This window comes from Oncorhynchus mykiss, chromosome 18 (assembly GCF_013265735.2).
Source record: "Oncorhynchus mykiss isolate Arlee chromosome 18, USDA_OmykA_1.1, whole genome shotgun sequence".
Lineage (NCBI taxonomy): Eukaryota > Metazoa > Chordata > Actinopteri > Salmoniformes > Salmonidae > Oncorhynchus > Oncorhynchus mykiss.
This window is the reverse complement of record NC_048582.1, coordinates 26025346-26040663: the sequence shown is the minus strand read 5'-3', so window position 1 is coordinate 26040663 and position 15318 is coordinate 26025346. Positions and strand designations below refer to the sequence as shown.

Genomic DNA, 15318 nt, shown 5'->3' with positions numbered 1-15318 from the left:
CCCATTTGTACAAGAGGAATACCGAAGTAAGAATGCTGTTCATTGACTATAGCTCAGCATTCAACACCATAGTATCCCTCCAAGCTCATCATTAAACACGAGGCCCTGGGTCTGTATCCCGCCCTGTTCAACTGAGTCCTGGACTTCCTGATGGGCCAACCCCAGGTGGTGAAGGTAGGAAACAACACCTCCACTTCGCTGATCCTCAACACTATGGCAACCCACAAGGATGCGTGCTCAGCCCCCTCCTGTACTCCCGGTTCACCCATGACTACGTGGCCACACACGCCTCCAACTCAATCATCAACTTTGCAGACAACACAACAGTAGTAGGCCTGATTACCAACAATGACAAGACAGCGTACAGGGAGGAGGTGAGGGCTCTGGAGAAGGTGGAAAGCTTCAAATTCTGAAATGGTCCACCCACACAGACAGCACCTATTCAACCTCAGGTGGCTGAAGAAATTTGACTTGGCACCTAAAACCCTCACAAACTTTTACAGATGCACAATTGAGAGCATCCTGTCCGGCTGTGATGTCATGATGTCACAGGAAGGTCAAAAGATCATCAAGGACCAACTAACCGAGCCACTGCCTGTTTACCCCACTATCATTCAGAAGGCGAGGTCAGTACAGGTGCATCAAGGCTGGGACCGAGAGACTGAAAAACAGCAAGGCCATCAGACTGGTAAACACCATCACTAGCACATTAGAGGCTGCTGCCCCATACACATAGACTTGAAATCACTGGCCACTTTAATAATAGAACACTAGTCACTTTTAATAATGTTTACATATTTTGCATTACTTATTTGATATGTATATACTGTATTCTATGATATTCTACTACATTTTAGACTATGATGCTCTGACACTGCACACCCAAATGTTTATATATTCTTAATTCCATCCCTTTACTTTAGAGTTGTATGTATTGTGTGTTGTGTTGTGAAATTGTTAGATAGTACTTGTTAGATATTACGGCACTGATGGAGCTAGAAACACAAGCATTTCGCTATACCCAGAATAACATCTGCTAAACACGTGTATGTGACAAATACACTTTATTGTATTTTATTTGAATTCACCTGATTAGTCTATGTCATTGAAAGAACAGTATTTACTTTTACTATAAGTCCATATAACCTACTATAAGACCAGTGGTGTAAAGTGCTTAAGGAAAAATACTTTAAAGTACTACTTAAGTAGTTTTTGGGGGGTATCTGTACTTTACTTTACAATTAATATGTTTGACTACTTTTACTTTTACTCCACTACATTCCGAAATAAAATAATGTACTTTTTACTCCATACATTTTCTCTGACATTTTGACAGGAAAATGGTCAAATTCACACACTTATCAAGAGACCATCCCTGGTCATCCCTACTAGCTCTTATCTGGCGGACTCCCTAAACACAAATCTTAGTTTGTAAATTATGAATGTTGGTGTGTGCCCCTGGCTATCTGTAAATTAAAAAAAACAAGAAAAGTGTGCCGTCTGGTTTGCTTAATATAAGTGAAATGATTTATACGTTTACTTTTGATACTTATGTTTTCGCAATTATATTTACTTTTGATACTTAAGTATATTTAAGACCAAGTACTTTTAGACTTTTACTCAAGTAGTATTTTACTGGTTGATTTTCACTTTCACCTGAGTCATTTTCTATTCAAGGTATCTTTACTTTATTTTTACTATGTTTTGGTTGCAGGCCGTGTCAGTGGCACTGTATTGTCCTCAAAGCGGGCAAAAAAGTTATTTAGTCTGCCTGGGAGCAGGACATCCTGGTCCGTGACTGGGCTGGATTTCTTCTTGTAGTCCGTGATTGACTGTAGACCCTGCCACATGCCTCTTGTGTCTGAGCCGTTGAATTGAGATTCTACTTTGTCTCCGGTGTGTTTACGGACATATTCAATCAATCCCTATACCAGTCTGCTGTTCCCACATGCTTCAAGAGGGCCACCATTGTTCCTGTTCCCAAGAAAGCTAAGGTAACTGAGCTAAATGACTACCGCCCCGTAGCACTCACTTCCGTCATCATGAAGTGCTTTGAGAGACTAGTCAAGGACCATATCACCTCCACCCTACCCGACACCCTAGACCCACTCCAATTTGCTTACCGCCCAAATAGGTCCACAGACGATGCAATCTCAAACACACTGCACACTGCCCTAACCCATCTGGACAAGAGGAATACCTATGTGAGAATGCTGTTCATCGACTACAGCTCGGCATTCAACACCATAGTACCCTCCAAGCTCGTCATCAAGCTCGAGACCCTGGGTCTCGACCCCGCCCTGTGCAACTGGGTACTGGACTTCCTGACGGGCCGCCCCCAGGTGGTGAGTGTAGGCAACAACATCTCCACCCCGCTGATCCTCAACACTGGGGCCCCACAAGGGTGCGTTCTGAGCCCTCTCCTGTACTCCCTGTTCACCCACGCCTCCAACTCAATCATCAAGTTTGCGGACGACACAACAGTGGTAGGCTTGATTACCAACAACGACGAGACGGCCTACAGGGAGGAGGTGAGGGCCCTCGGAGTGTGGTGTCAGGAAAATAACCTCACACTCAACGTCAACAAAACTAAGGAGATGATTGTGGACTTCAGGAAACAGCAGAGGGAACACCCCCCTATCCACATCGATGGAACAGTAGTGGAGAGGGTAGCAAGTTTTAAGTTCCTCGGCATACACATCACAGACAAACTGAATTGGTCCACTCACACAGGCAGCATTGTGAAGAAGGCGCAGCAGCGCCTCTTCAACCTCAGGAGGCTGAAGAAATGTGGTTTGTCACCAAAAGCACTCACAAACTTCTACAGATGCACAATCGAGAGCATCCTGGCGGGCTGTATCACCGCCTGGTACGGCAACTGCTCCGCCCACAACCGTAAGGCTCTCCAGAGGGTAGTGAGGTCTGCACAACGCATCACCGGGGGCAAACTACCTGCCCTCCAGGACACCTACACCACCCGATGTTACAGGAAGGCCATAAAGATCATCAAGGACATCAACCACCCGAGCCACTGCCTGTTCACCCCGCTATCATCCAGAAGGCGAGGTCAGTACAGGTGCATCAAAGCTGGGACCGAGAGACTGAAAAACAGCTTCTATCTCAAGGCCATCAGACTGTTAAACAGCCACCACTAACATTGAGTGGCTGCTGCCAACACACTGACACTGACACTGACTCAACTCCAGCCACTTTAATAATGGGAATTGATGGGAAATGATGTAAATATATCACTAGCCACTTTAAACAATGCTACCTTATATAATGTTACTTACCCTACATTATTCATCTCATATGCATACGTATATACTGTACTCTATATCATCGACTGCATTCTTATGTAATACATGTATCACTAGCCACTTTAACTATGCCACTATGTTTACATACTCACCTCATGTATATACTGTACTCGATACCATCTACTGTATCCTGCCTATGCTGCTCCGTACCATCACTCATTCATATATCTTTATGTACATATTCTTTATCCCCTTACACTGTGTATAAGACAGTAGTTTTGGAATTGTTAGTTAGATTACTTGTTGGTTATTACTGCATTGTCGGAACTAGAAGCACAAGCATTTCGCTACACTCGCATTAACATCTGCTAACCATGTGTATGTGACAAATAAAAATTTGATTTGATTTGATTTGACTTTTACTCAAGTATGACAATTTGGTACTTTTTCCACCACTGTATCAGACCATGTTGAACACTGCTTCAATTAACCCATTATTCAAAAACATAAGTTTGTAATCCATTTATTCCATCCTCACTGGCGGACTCAATTCCACAACAGCAGCAGTGAGTATTACCAGACTTGTGAAGTTCACATACAGCAAGAGTAGTAAAGATTAGCAGCAATCCCAGTAAAGCCTGCTCCAGGACAGTAAACTTTCTATTAGCCTTCATCTCGTCTTTGACCCAATGACCTGCTCACATCAGCGTCACATACACAACGTCTGACTCAAGGCTTGTGTCTCAAATGGCCTCTTATTTCCTATATAGTGCACTACTTTTGACCTGAGCCCTATGTGCCCTGGTCAAAAGTAGTGCACTATGTAGGGAATAGGGTGCCATTTGGGACGACCCATGGTAGATAGGCTGTTAGGTATATAGTCTGACTCATTGTAGAGCTGTAGAATCCAGGCCTGGGTGAGACAGATAGGAGGGTGACTCCTGGGTCGCATTTCTTAACAAACAATCATTTTTCTCCCCAATTTCCAATTGGTAGTTACAATCTTGTCCCACCGCTGCAACTCCCGTATGGACTCGGGAGAGGCGAAGCCCGAGAGCCATGCGTTCCCCTCCAAGCCGCACTGCTTCTTGACACACTGCTCGCCTAGCCTGTATGCCACACCAATATGTCGGAGGAAACACAGTACAGCTGGCGACCAAAGTCACAAGGAGTCACTCGAGCGCGATAGGACAAGGACATCCTGGCCGGTCAAAAACTGTGCGCCGCCTCATGGGTCTCCCGGACGTGGACGGATGTGACACAGCCTGGGATCGAACCGGGTCTGTAGTGAGCCCCTAGCACTGCAATACAACGCCTTAAACCACTGCGCCAACAAACAAAAACAAAAATTTTCAACAAAAAAATACATTCTGATTCAGGTAGGCCAACCATGTTTTCGTCCTGTTTCCATCCAGGCCTGGGTCATCCAGAGGCAGACAGGAGCGGAAGTTGGCACCTGCCTTCCAGCTTGTCACCCTTAAGACAGGGCATGTAGCATCTGGCTAAGGAAGACCGCCAGGACACAACTTCAGACTCATGGTAGTCTGTCTGTGGAATTGGATTTGAGGCAGATAGAAGAAGAGGGAGGCACCTGCCCTTCAGTATGTCTCCAACCCCTTTCCCTCCATACTGTATTTGTTCTACGTTTACTGGACAGAGACCGTGTGGGACAGCAGAACCCATCCTGGCACCGGCATACATGAGTGCTTCGTTGGCTGCGCAGTGACTCCTAGAGCACTCCAGGACACTGTCTCCAATCATTAATCCAGGGCATCTGTCTAGGGGAGGCTGGGAGAATACAGAGCCACTGCAGGACCGTAGCAGGGCCATGCCATTCAGCAGAGCCCCAGCTCTACTTCCAGAGCAGGCTAGAATGAGGGCAAGCCAAGTCTAATAGATGGCATCTGGACAAAGCAATAACTTTAAATTGGGACAGAGCCACATTCTGTGGCACAGCATCGACAGTGCGATGACCCTATCTCTCTCTCCAGGCGGCAGAGGGCTTATTCTACTCACATACATTTAGGGGATTACAGTGTTATTGGTTGGTCAGTCAGGGTGAGAATAAACAACATAGCTGTAGCATTCTAAATCAGATGGAAAAAGGAGCATGTGGAAATAGTTCCCAAGACTTATGTTAATTCCCAGAACGAACGTCTAGGCTTTAGCTCAGTGGGCTAAATCAGTTTTGAGATCACACCAACAAGCTGGATTCAATTTACACGATTTGAATGATCATTGAGCTAATGTCATAAATTGGTAAATTATAATTTTGTATATTATAGTATAACCGTAATAACTTTTCTATTCACGAAAAAAAGTGTAGATATCCCACAAAAAATATGTGAGGCTTTTGTCCCTGTTGGTCAAGGAGGAGTTGAATTTGCCAAAGACTATTGTTACAGTATGGATTCTTCAAGAGGGTCCACCTACACCCCAGGGGGTAGTATGGAGACTTGAAGGCGGGATGTGCTGTCCTCCCTCCTCCTTGTAAGACTGAGCAACTTGTTGTGTCTTGATTGGAAAAGTTGGTTGAAAAGAAAAGAACGTTCTAAAACTACCCACGGATTCAACCTTTAAAACAATCTGAGGAGCCACGGTTCTGAACCGATGCTCCGAAACAACTAAACGATAACTATTTCGTCACTCAAGAACATTTGGAAAACTTTCGAAGATTCTCAAATGGGATCTAATATCTGTGAAAATTTGTGGCATATTTTCCTTCGGTGAAATTGTGAACCGCTACTATGGATTGCGTAGTTTGCAGCCTCTCACAGGCGTCAGTCCCGGGATATCTGCGCATTGTGTTTCTCTGTTTGATGCAGTTGAGAGCGCTTGCCCAGTTAGGTAAGTCGAATAAATCATAACGTTTTTAAAAAATACAGTAAGACGTGAATGCCTCGACTATTGCCCTTAATAAAAAAGGAAGATATCACAATTTAGTTTAGCGCACAATTGTTGACTGATGAGAGCTTTGCAGTTTGATGATTTATTATGATCCAGGGAATATAACAAAGTGTATTGTCAGTGTTCTTTCACTCCTCCAGATACTTTTTAATAACAAAAATTCACAGATAAGACTTGAGAGGACCAGAACATTTTCCCAAACTTTTCCATTGTCAGACAGCTGCATCAGATTTAAGGCATGGCGGTATGGACCATATGGTAAGAAAGCAGCAGTTTATTGGACACATCCGCAGACAATATAGCAGGGCTGAAAATCATTATAGCCTTACATACAGTTACAGTCTGGATTGCTTTTGGGGGAGGTGGAACAAATGTCTCCCTTGGTACCTGAACCAGCCTTTTGTTGTTCTACTTATAAATTAAATACTGTTAAACAATCATAGTATAGAGTGGTATAGCTCTGTATAGGTCTATGGCAAGTGTTGTGCTTTGACACCTTACATAATGATGCACTGGACTCTCTATTATTATAAGTGATCTAGAAATACAACCAGCTGGAGAACTTGGCACTGTGTTGCTTAGGTCTCTTTCTCAACACCTTACAGTAGGCCTATAATGTAAGTTGTATATAATGCATAATACTGTAGGCCTAAGTGTTTTAGAAATGCAAGCTGCTGGAGAACTTGGCACTGTGGCCAGTTGCTGAGGAGGACACAATTAGAGGTTGTGTGGCTGTGTCATTTGGTGTCTAGTTCTAAAGCCGTGCATACCTGTCACTCACCACCAGCCAACAAGTAGATAAGTAGATATGCATAAGGAGTTTTGTCGTGGGCAGCTTTACAGGATTCTAACCATGTTACCAGTAATACAACATTAAAACAATGTCAATACAGAGTTGTAAATATAGCCTATGTGGGACAGTACAGAACAGACAGCACATACAGTAGATGTAATGAATGGGATTTTAAACATAGACAATTGTAGACTTGGAGTTGGACGTTTTCTCCCCAACACTGTAAGCCCCAAGGCATTTTTTACTCAAAAACATCTAGTAAATTGAACCCAAAGTAAATTAAAAATCATTATTGTTTAAATTGTTTGTGCGGTACTGATATTTTTTTAAGAAGTTATGACAACAAATGTTTTTTTTTCCTTAGCATGCACTACTGGAGGTAGATTTTTGTGTTTTTGCATGGACATTAAGTGATTGATGAAATAATCGTATGCTACACATGCAATTTAATTAGATTTTTTTTGCACACGTTACTGAAATGGTTATTTCAGTTTAAATGGCTTAGGTAGTTTCCTCACACTGTTCCTAACCCTGGCAGTCATTATGAATGCAGTTTGTGGGTGAATAAAAATTTTAACTGTTGGATATCCTAACTCTGGCTGGATTCCAATAGGAATTACACATCACTTTGCAAACCAGCATAATGTGACTTGCAGGTAGGGTTGCAAAACTCTGGTAAATTTCAGAGGTTTTCCAGAACTTTGGGTTGGGAGATTCCTGGAAATCCTTCATCCAGGATTTTTTGAAAATCTGGGATTTTTGGGAAAGTTACTGGAATTTTGCAACCCTACTTGCAGGCCTGATGTGGCCTATAAACCATGAGTTTCAGGCCACTGTATTAGGGTAAAAAATAAGGCCATATGAGATTCATACTGAATAGAGTTAAATTATAATGATAACATTTGCCTAGGAACTCACTTGGTGAAGGCCACAGGACTGAAAATGAATGAATTCAGCAGCTATGTCTCTGTCACTAACAAATACAGTCATGGGTGGTAACTCTACAATTCACTCAAAAAGGCAAGGCACACTGGGAAATTATATTAGAGAAGTGGCTTTGTGGGGGCATTACTCAAAATGTTCAAGCTGATAAAAAAAATATATAAAAAATTGGCCAATCAGCATTGAGCTGACCTCAACTGTGGTTTGTCCTGCTGCAGCAAAATGCCCCCAAGGGAGGCCAGTTTGGATTTGGTTTCACACTAATTTGGACTTGTGGTTTTGACTTAATTCTCTGTACAGGCCAATTATTATAACGGAAGTTCTGATCTAACCATAAATTAACATATTGTGCCACTGGCCTGAGACGACTGAAGTTCAATACAGTGTGGCAAAAAAGTATTTAGTCAGCCACCAATTGTAAGTTCTCCCACTTAAAAGGATGAGAGAGGCCTGTAATTTCCATCATAGGTACACTTCAATGACAGACAAAATGAGAAAAAAAATCCAGAAAATTACATTGTAGGATTTTTTTATTAATTTATTTGCAAATTATTGTGGAAAATAAGTATTTGGTCACCTACAAACAAGCAAGATTTCTGGCTCTCACAGACCTGTAACTTCTTCTTTAAGAGGCTCCTCTGTCCTCCACTTGTTACCTGTATTAATGGCACCTGTTTGAACTTGTTATCAGTATAAAAGACACCTGTCCACAACCTCAAACAGTCACACTCCAAACTCCACTATGGCCAAGACCAAAGAGCTGTCAAAGGACACCAGAAACAAAATTGTAGACCTGCACCAGGCTTGGAAGACTGAATCTGCAATAGGTAAGCAGCTTGGTTTGAAGAAATCAACTGTGGGAGCAATTGTTAGGAAATGGAAGACATACGAGACCACTGATAATCTCCCTCGATCTGGGGCTCCACGCAAGATCTCACCCCGTGGGGTCAAAATGATCACAAGAACGGTGAGCAAAAATCCCAAAACCACACGGGGGGGACCTAGTGAATGACCTACAGAGAGCTGGGACCAAACAAACAAAGCCTACCATCAGTAACACACTATGCCGCAAGGGACTCTAATCCTGCAGTGCCAGACGTGTCCCTCTGCTTAAGCCAGTACATGTGCAGGCCCGTTTGAAGTTTGCTAGAGAGCATTTGGAAGATTGGGAGAATGTCATATGATCAGATGAAACCAAAATAGAACATTTTGGTAAAAACTCAACTCATCGTGTTTGGAGGACAAAGAATGCTGAGTTGCATCCAAAGAACACCATACCTACTGTGAAGCATGGGGGTGGAAACATCATGCTTTGGGGCTGTTTTTCTGTAAAGGGACCAGGACGACTGATCCGTGTAAAGGAAAGAATGAATGGGGCCATGTATCGTGAGATTTTGAGTGAAAACCTCCTTCCATCAGCAAGGGCATTGAAGATGAAACGTGGCTGGGTCTTTCAGCATGACAATGATCGCAAACACACCTCCCGGGCAACGAAGGAGTGGCTTCGTAATTCGCATTTCAAGGTCCTGGAGTGGCCTAGCCAGTCTCCAGATCTCAACCCCATAGAAAATCTTTGGAGGGAGTTGAAAGTCCGTGTTGCCCAGCAACAGCCCCAAAACATCACTGCTCTAGAGGAGATCTGCATGGAGGAATGGGCCAAAATACCAGCAACAGTGTGTGAAAACCTTGTGAAGACTTACAGAAAACGCTTGACCTCTGTCATTGCCAACAAAGGGTATATAACAAAGTATTGAGATAAACTTTTGTTATTGACCAAATACTTATTTTCCACCATAATTTGCAAATAAATTCATAAAAAATCCTACAATGTGATTTTCTGGATTTTTTTTTTACAGGCCTCTCTCATCTTTTTAAGTGGGAGAACTTGCACAATTGGTGGCTGACTAAATACGTTTTTGCCCCACTGTATATTAAAGGGATACTTTGGGATTTTGGCAATGAGGCCCTTTATATACTTCCCCAGAGTTAGATGAACATGTAAATACCATTTAAATTGACTCTGTGTCAAGTAATGACTGGAAGTCTATGTGTATCTGCTAGCAGATACCATGGACTTATGTGGATCTGCTATCAGATACCATAGACTTCCAGTAATTATGCTAGCGCTAGTTAGCAATTGCACTACCGCAAGTCAGCAACTTCCTTCAAACTGCCTGTACGCAGAGACATAAAAAATGGTATCCACGAGTTCATCTTACTCTGGGGAAGTTAATAAAGGGCCTCATTGCCACAATTCTGAAGTATCCTTTTAAGTGCAACGGGTTTACTCAAAGGTTTTGAGTAATTGGGTTATACAGTGCAGGGGACTAGTAGATTTATACCATTAGGGGAAGTAAGCACTAGTTCCTTGGTGTTTCTCCTCTCCCACATCCAATTTGCTCCTTCAGCAGAGTTGTCACAACAAATAAATCAAAGAATGGGCCCTGACCCTTCAGTTCACCACAGCACGGCGTGTGTGTTGGTGAGTGCGCACATGTGTGCGTGTGCCTGTATGTGTGTGTGCATTTGTGCATGTGTGTGTGTAGCCAGAGAGTTAAACCACTAAACAACTGCCCTGAGAATGGACTCTGATGGCCATCTCTTCATGAGACAACAAAGCATTCTTTCACTAGCAGCACCATGGTTGGGGTCATAGGTCAGATCATGATGGGGAGCCTGTTGTTGTGTGTCACCCACTCTATGTCTAAAATGGCACCCTATTCTCTATATAATGCACGTGTCTGTAGGGCTCTGGTCAAAAGTATTGCACTATGTAGGGAAAAGGGTGCCATTTTAGATGAAGTCTTAGCTTTTGTGTTATGGCTTTTCAACCTCTGCCATATTGTAGATTCAGAGCTATTTATCTAATAGAACTCAAAGTGTGGTGTACCGCAGGGCAGCTCTCTAGGCCCTCTTTTCTATTTTTGCCAATGACCTGCCACTGGTATTAAACAAAGCATGTGTCCATGTATGATGATGATTCACCCATATATGCATCAGCAACCACAGCTAATGAAGTCACGGAAACCCTTAACAAAGAGTTGCAGTCTGTTTTGGAATGGGTGGCCAGTAATAAACTGGTCCTGAACATCTCTAAAACTAAGAGCATTGTATTTGGTACAAATCATTCCTTAAGTTCTAGACCTCAGCTTAATCTGGTAATGAATATTGTGGCTTTTGAACAAGTTGGGGAGACTAAATTAGTTGGCATTATCTTAGATTGTAAAGTGTCATGGTCAAAATATATAGATTTAATGGTTACAAAGATGGGGAGAGGTTTGTCCGTAATAAAGAGGTGCTCTGAGTTTTTGACACCACACTCCAAAAAGCAAGTTCTGCAGGCACTAGTTTTGTCTAATCTTGATTATTGTCCAGTCATGTGGTCCAGTGCTTCAAGGAAAGACCTAGTTAAGCTGCACCTGGCACAGAAGAGAGAGGCACATTTTTCTCTTCATTGTAATCAGAGGGCTGATATAAATACTATGCATGCCAGTCTCTCTTAGCTAAGAGTTGAGAAGAGACTGACTGCATCACTTCATTTTATAAGAAACGTTAATGTGTTGGAAATCCCACATTTTTTGCACAGTCAACTTACACACAGCTCTGACACATACACTTACCCTACCAGACACGCCACTAGGGGTCTTTTCCCAGTCCCCATACAAATTCAAGTACAGTATTATATAGAGCCCTTATTGCATGGAACTTCCTTCCATCTCATATTGCTCAAATAAACAGCAAACCTGGTTTAAAAAAAACAGATAAAGCAACACCTCACGGCACAACGCCTCTCCCATATTTGACCTAGATAGTTTGTGTGTATGTATTGATATGTAGGCTGCAGTACATGTGCCTTTAAAAAATATATATGTGATTCTATCCTTGAGCTGTCTATTGATGTTCTGTATTATGTCATGTTTCATGTTTTGTGTGGACCCCAGGAAGAGTAGCTGCTACTTTTGCAATATCTAATGGGGATCCTAATAAAATACCAAATACCAAATTCCATCCAACCAAGTTACTCCATACAGCAGGGGTGTCTAACTCATTTTGCCACATTTAGTCTTCAACAAGGTCCGGAGGGCCGCACTGAAAATGTGTATTATATTTCTTTGCCGTCCAAATGTGTTGTATTTACAAATCCTCTATCTCTCTGCATACACACACCTTGTCTGGAAGCTTTACACCTCGTCTGTGTCTGTGTCTGGGAACTAATTCTCTCCAAGCACTAAGGTCAAAGGTTTTCCAAACAGCCATGTTTTCCAGAGGAGAGGAAAGGAGAGGCTGTTGCTGTTGGGTAAAACCTAGTCAAATTGGCCTTTAACAGAGTTTACAGCGCGGTAGGGAGGTAACCTCATAAATAGTCTCTAGGGAACTCTCACCCCAGGACAAACCTTCATCATTAGCCCAGGGGGGCAGACTGTTGCCGCATCCAAATGATGCGAAATATGTAACGTCATTTGGGGGTACTGTAAGAAATGTGCTACATGCCATGTTTTGTGATTGATCATTCAACATACATTTCATAATATTGTCACCTAGGTAGGATTTCCAAAGTATGCTCTTCATTAGGTAGAAACGCAGTAAGGCCTTCCTATCCCTCTGTCATAGCTCTGACTGATATCCTGAAGTCCTAGTCGTTTTGACCCATTTTCAATTTACAGACAGGGAAGTGTGATATTGGTGCAGGTTCTTTGACACTTGAATGGACATAGGATGTGAGAGGTCTGACTTTAAAGTCATTTTCTCTCCATTTTTAGCCTTCAGCTGAGAGCTATGTTCAGAACCTGTCATGGATCGCTGGCTTTATTGTCTAACCCTCCAGGGGTGAGTTTAGAAAGGAGGGGAATTAGGTAAATTAATGTGTGTTATTTTTACCTGTTTGAATATACCCTCCTCATCTCTCCCTCTAAACGTTACAGTAAATTAACTCTAGTTCCCCCCTTTAAGGAACTGACTGAAGTTATAGAGCCACTGGGATGACATATTTTGCTACCTTTTTTTGGTACCATGCCCTGCTCACTCCCTCCCTCCTTCCAACCCTCCCTCCCTCCCTTCCTCACTCCCTCCCTCCAACCCTCCCTTCCTCCATCCCTCCCTCCCTTCCTCCCTCCACAGTCCAGGTTGACATCACAGTGACTACCCAGAAAGACTCCTATATTCTAAATACGTTCATCTTAAAAAATTAAATGTATCCTGTGAATGTAACGTGTTTTCTTACGAACTTTGTCCTTCTGCCTCCCCCAGCTCCAGAGTGCTACCCGGGAGGTTACCGCATGTTGAGAAACCCGTATCGCAGCGTGGACTTTGACTCCAGTGACCTGCAGAACACTGCTATACAGGACCTGATCTGCGATCACTCCCTCTCCCCAGGATGGTACCGCTTCAGCATTAACAACAAGCCTGCAGAGATGCCCACCAGCTGTGTGGAAGTAAGCTAAAGCTGTTAAACCATGCCGTCTTGCCCCTAGTGTGTAAAGTGGTTCCACCAGGCTCCATTTTAGGGCCTCTTTTATTTACCATTCACATGAATGATACAGGCAAAACTATGATTAACTCTTCACAGTGCAAGGGATTTTCATTAATTACGTTGTCCACTACAGGAGATAATGTCCTTAATCAAGTGGTTTTCTTAATGGAACATGTTGTGCATCCAATATTTAAAGCGTGGTGTATTATGAGAATTATAAAGATGATTCTTTATAAACATCCCAACTGTAGTTACCAAAGCAAGGCATGAATTACACAGTTCATTTCCATGTAAATGAGTCCACACAACTGATCTCATTCAATACAGCTGTGTTTGGTTTTTGCTTATTGTGTTTTTTTTTTTTACAGTGAAAAGTTGAGTGTAAACTGTATAATGAGTAGCTACAGAACAGGTGGAAGCTTTTTCACAAAGCATCTCAAAGTAGGAATGCTGATCTAGGATCAGGTCCCCCCTCATACCCATTACAATTTAAAAGGCAAAACTGATCCTCGATCAGCACTTACTCTGAGATGCTTTGTAAATACGGGTCATTGTCTTCTCTCCAGATGAACAGATGTGGCACCCAGGCGCCTGTGTGGCTGTCTCTCACTGATAGCTCATTGCCCCGCCCAGGGGAGGTCCGCCAGCTCTCGGCCTGTGCCACCTGGCAGTTCTTCCACGGGAGCACCAAGGACTGCTGCCTCTTCCGCATCCCCATCTCAGTACGCAACTGTGGGGAGTTTCTCCTGTACTACCTGCAGCCCACCCAGGGGTGTATGGGATATTGTGCCAAAGGTGAATTAGAATGACAGAATCACTGTCAGTTTGGTGTGAATGGAGGTATGGGTGACTGCTTCGCTGGAATTTGGAATTTGTTATTAGCCTTAAGATATGTCTGCTGCTCTATTTGTTCACTCTGATCTAAAGCCTTTAAGTCCTTTAGTGGAATTGAGGAAATAAAATTTAAAAAACTGTGTTTTTCGTTTTCAGTCATATCAGAATTTGGACCTAAATTATGCCCCACGGGTGAGGTGGAAGTCAATGGGCAATGCAAAGGTAAACAACCACAACAAGCTCAAATAAATATTATTCACATTTATTCTTTATTTAATCATGTCTGGGTGGTCCTTGATATCAGCTTCTTGTTCATCCCTCAGCAAGTCTCCCTGCATTATCCTACAAGCCTGTGATCATCCCAGAGCTGGTGGGCAGCAGTGTCCACCTGCGATGCACCTTCAGTGGGGTGAAGACCTCGGGACTCCCCTTGGGCTATCTGGTGGTCTGGGCCCGACACCTGGCATCCAATATGAAGGTGGAGATCAGGAAAGATTCTATCATGGAGACCTTCTCATTGGTGGAGATGGACGGAGTCCACTTCAGACTGGGGGAGACGGTAATAATGCCTACCAGACGTGTGTATGTGGATGTGTGTGTGTTACGTGTGTGTGTGTGTGTGAGCTTACATGCATGCGTTTGTGTGATGGGGGATTGGGGGTTGACCATCTTTGGTGGCTTAACCAATGGATGGATCCTGTTGACCTCTTGACCTTTCTGACTGGGGTTCAACGTAGAAAAAAAGAATAGAAGGAGGTGTGTCAGATTGTCAAGGAAGAGAAAGGAGGTCAGGAAGGGTAGAGGAATACATCAGTCTCAGTTTAGGGTTGGTCTTTCTTACTTTTAATTGCTATGAGGACTCTTTCACATGATTCCCATCAAATGCTTTCTTTGCAATTGGTATGTAGCATTGAGCCTCTTCTTCTAACGCAGATATTAGATATCTTCAACCTGTCCCTGTCACAGGCTGTAGTCACCACTTGCTTAAAGGAGACCACCATAGTCCCAGTGCCCAAGAAAACCAAGATGACATGCCAAATGACTATCGCCCTGTCACACTCACCCCTGTAATCGTAAAGTGCTTCGAAAGGCTGGTCATGGCCCACGTCAAG

General features: G+C 43.1%; 1 protein-coding gene across 2 annotated transcripts in view; it reads left to right on the top strand.

Annotated features, from left to right (window-relative positions):
* Positions 1 to 5728: 5728 nt before the first annotated feature.
* Positions 5729 to 15318, top strand: part of si:ch211-246m6.5 (von Willebrand factor D and EGF domain-containing protein) — a 53496-nt gene continuing 43906 nt past the window's right edge. The window contains exons 1-5 of one of the 2 annotated variants that reach the window (XM_036952428.1): positions 5729 to 6107; positions 13150 to 13334; positions 13939 to 14167; positions 14363 to 14428; positions 14530 to 14765. In XM_036952428.1, coding sequence (XP_036808323.1) covers positions 6008 to 6107; positions 13150 to 13334; positions 13939 to 14167; positions 14363 to 14428; positions 14530 to 14765 — 816 coding nt within the window. In that variant the 5' untranslated portion in view covers positions 5729 to 6007. The remainder of the gene's footprint in view (positions 6108 to 13149; positions 13335 to 13938; positions 14168 to 14362; positions 14429 to 14529; positions 14766 to 15318) is intronic. The other variant, XM_036952427.1, reaches the window with a different exon arrangement.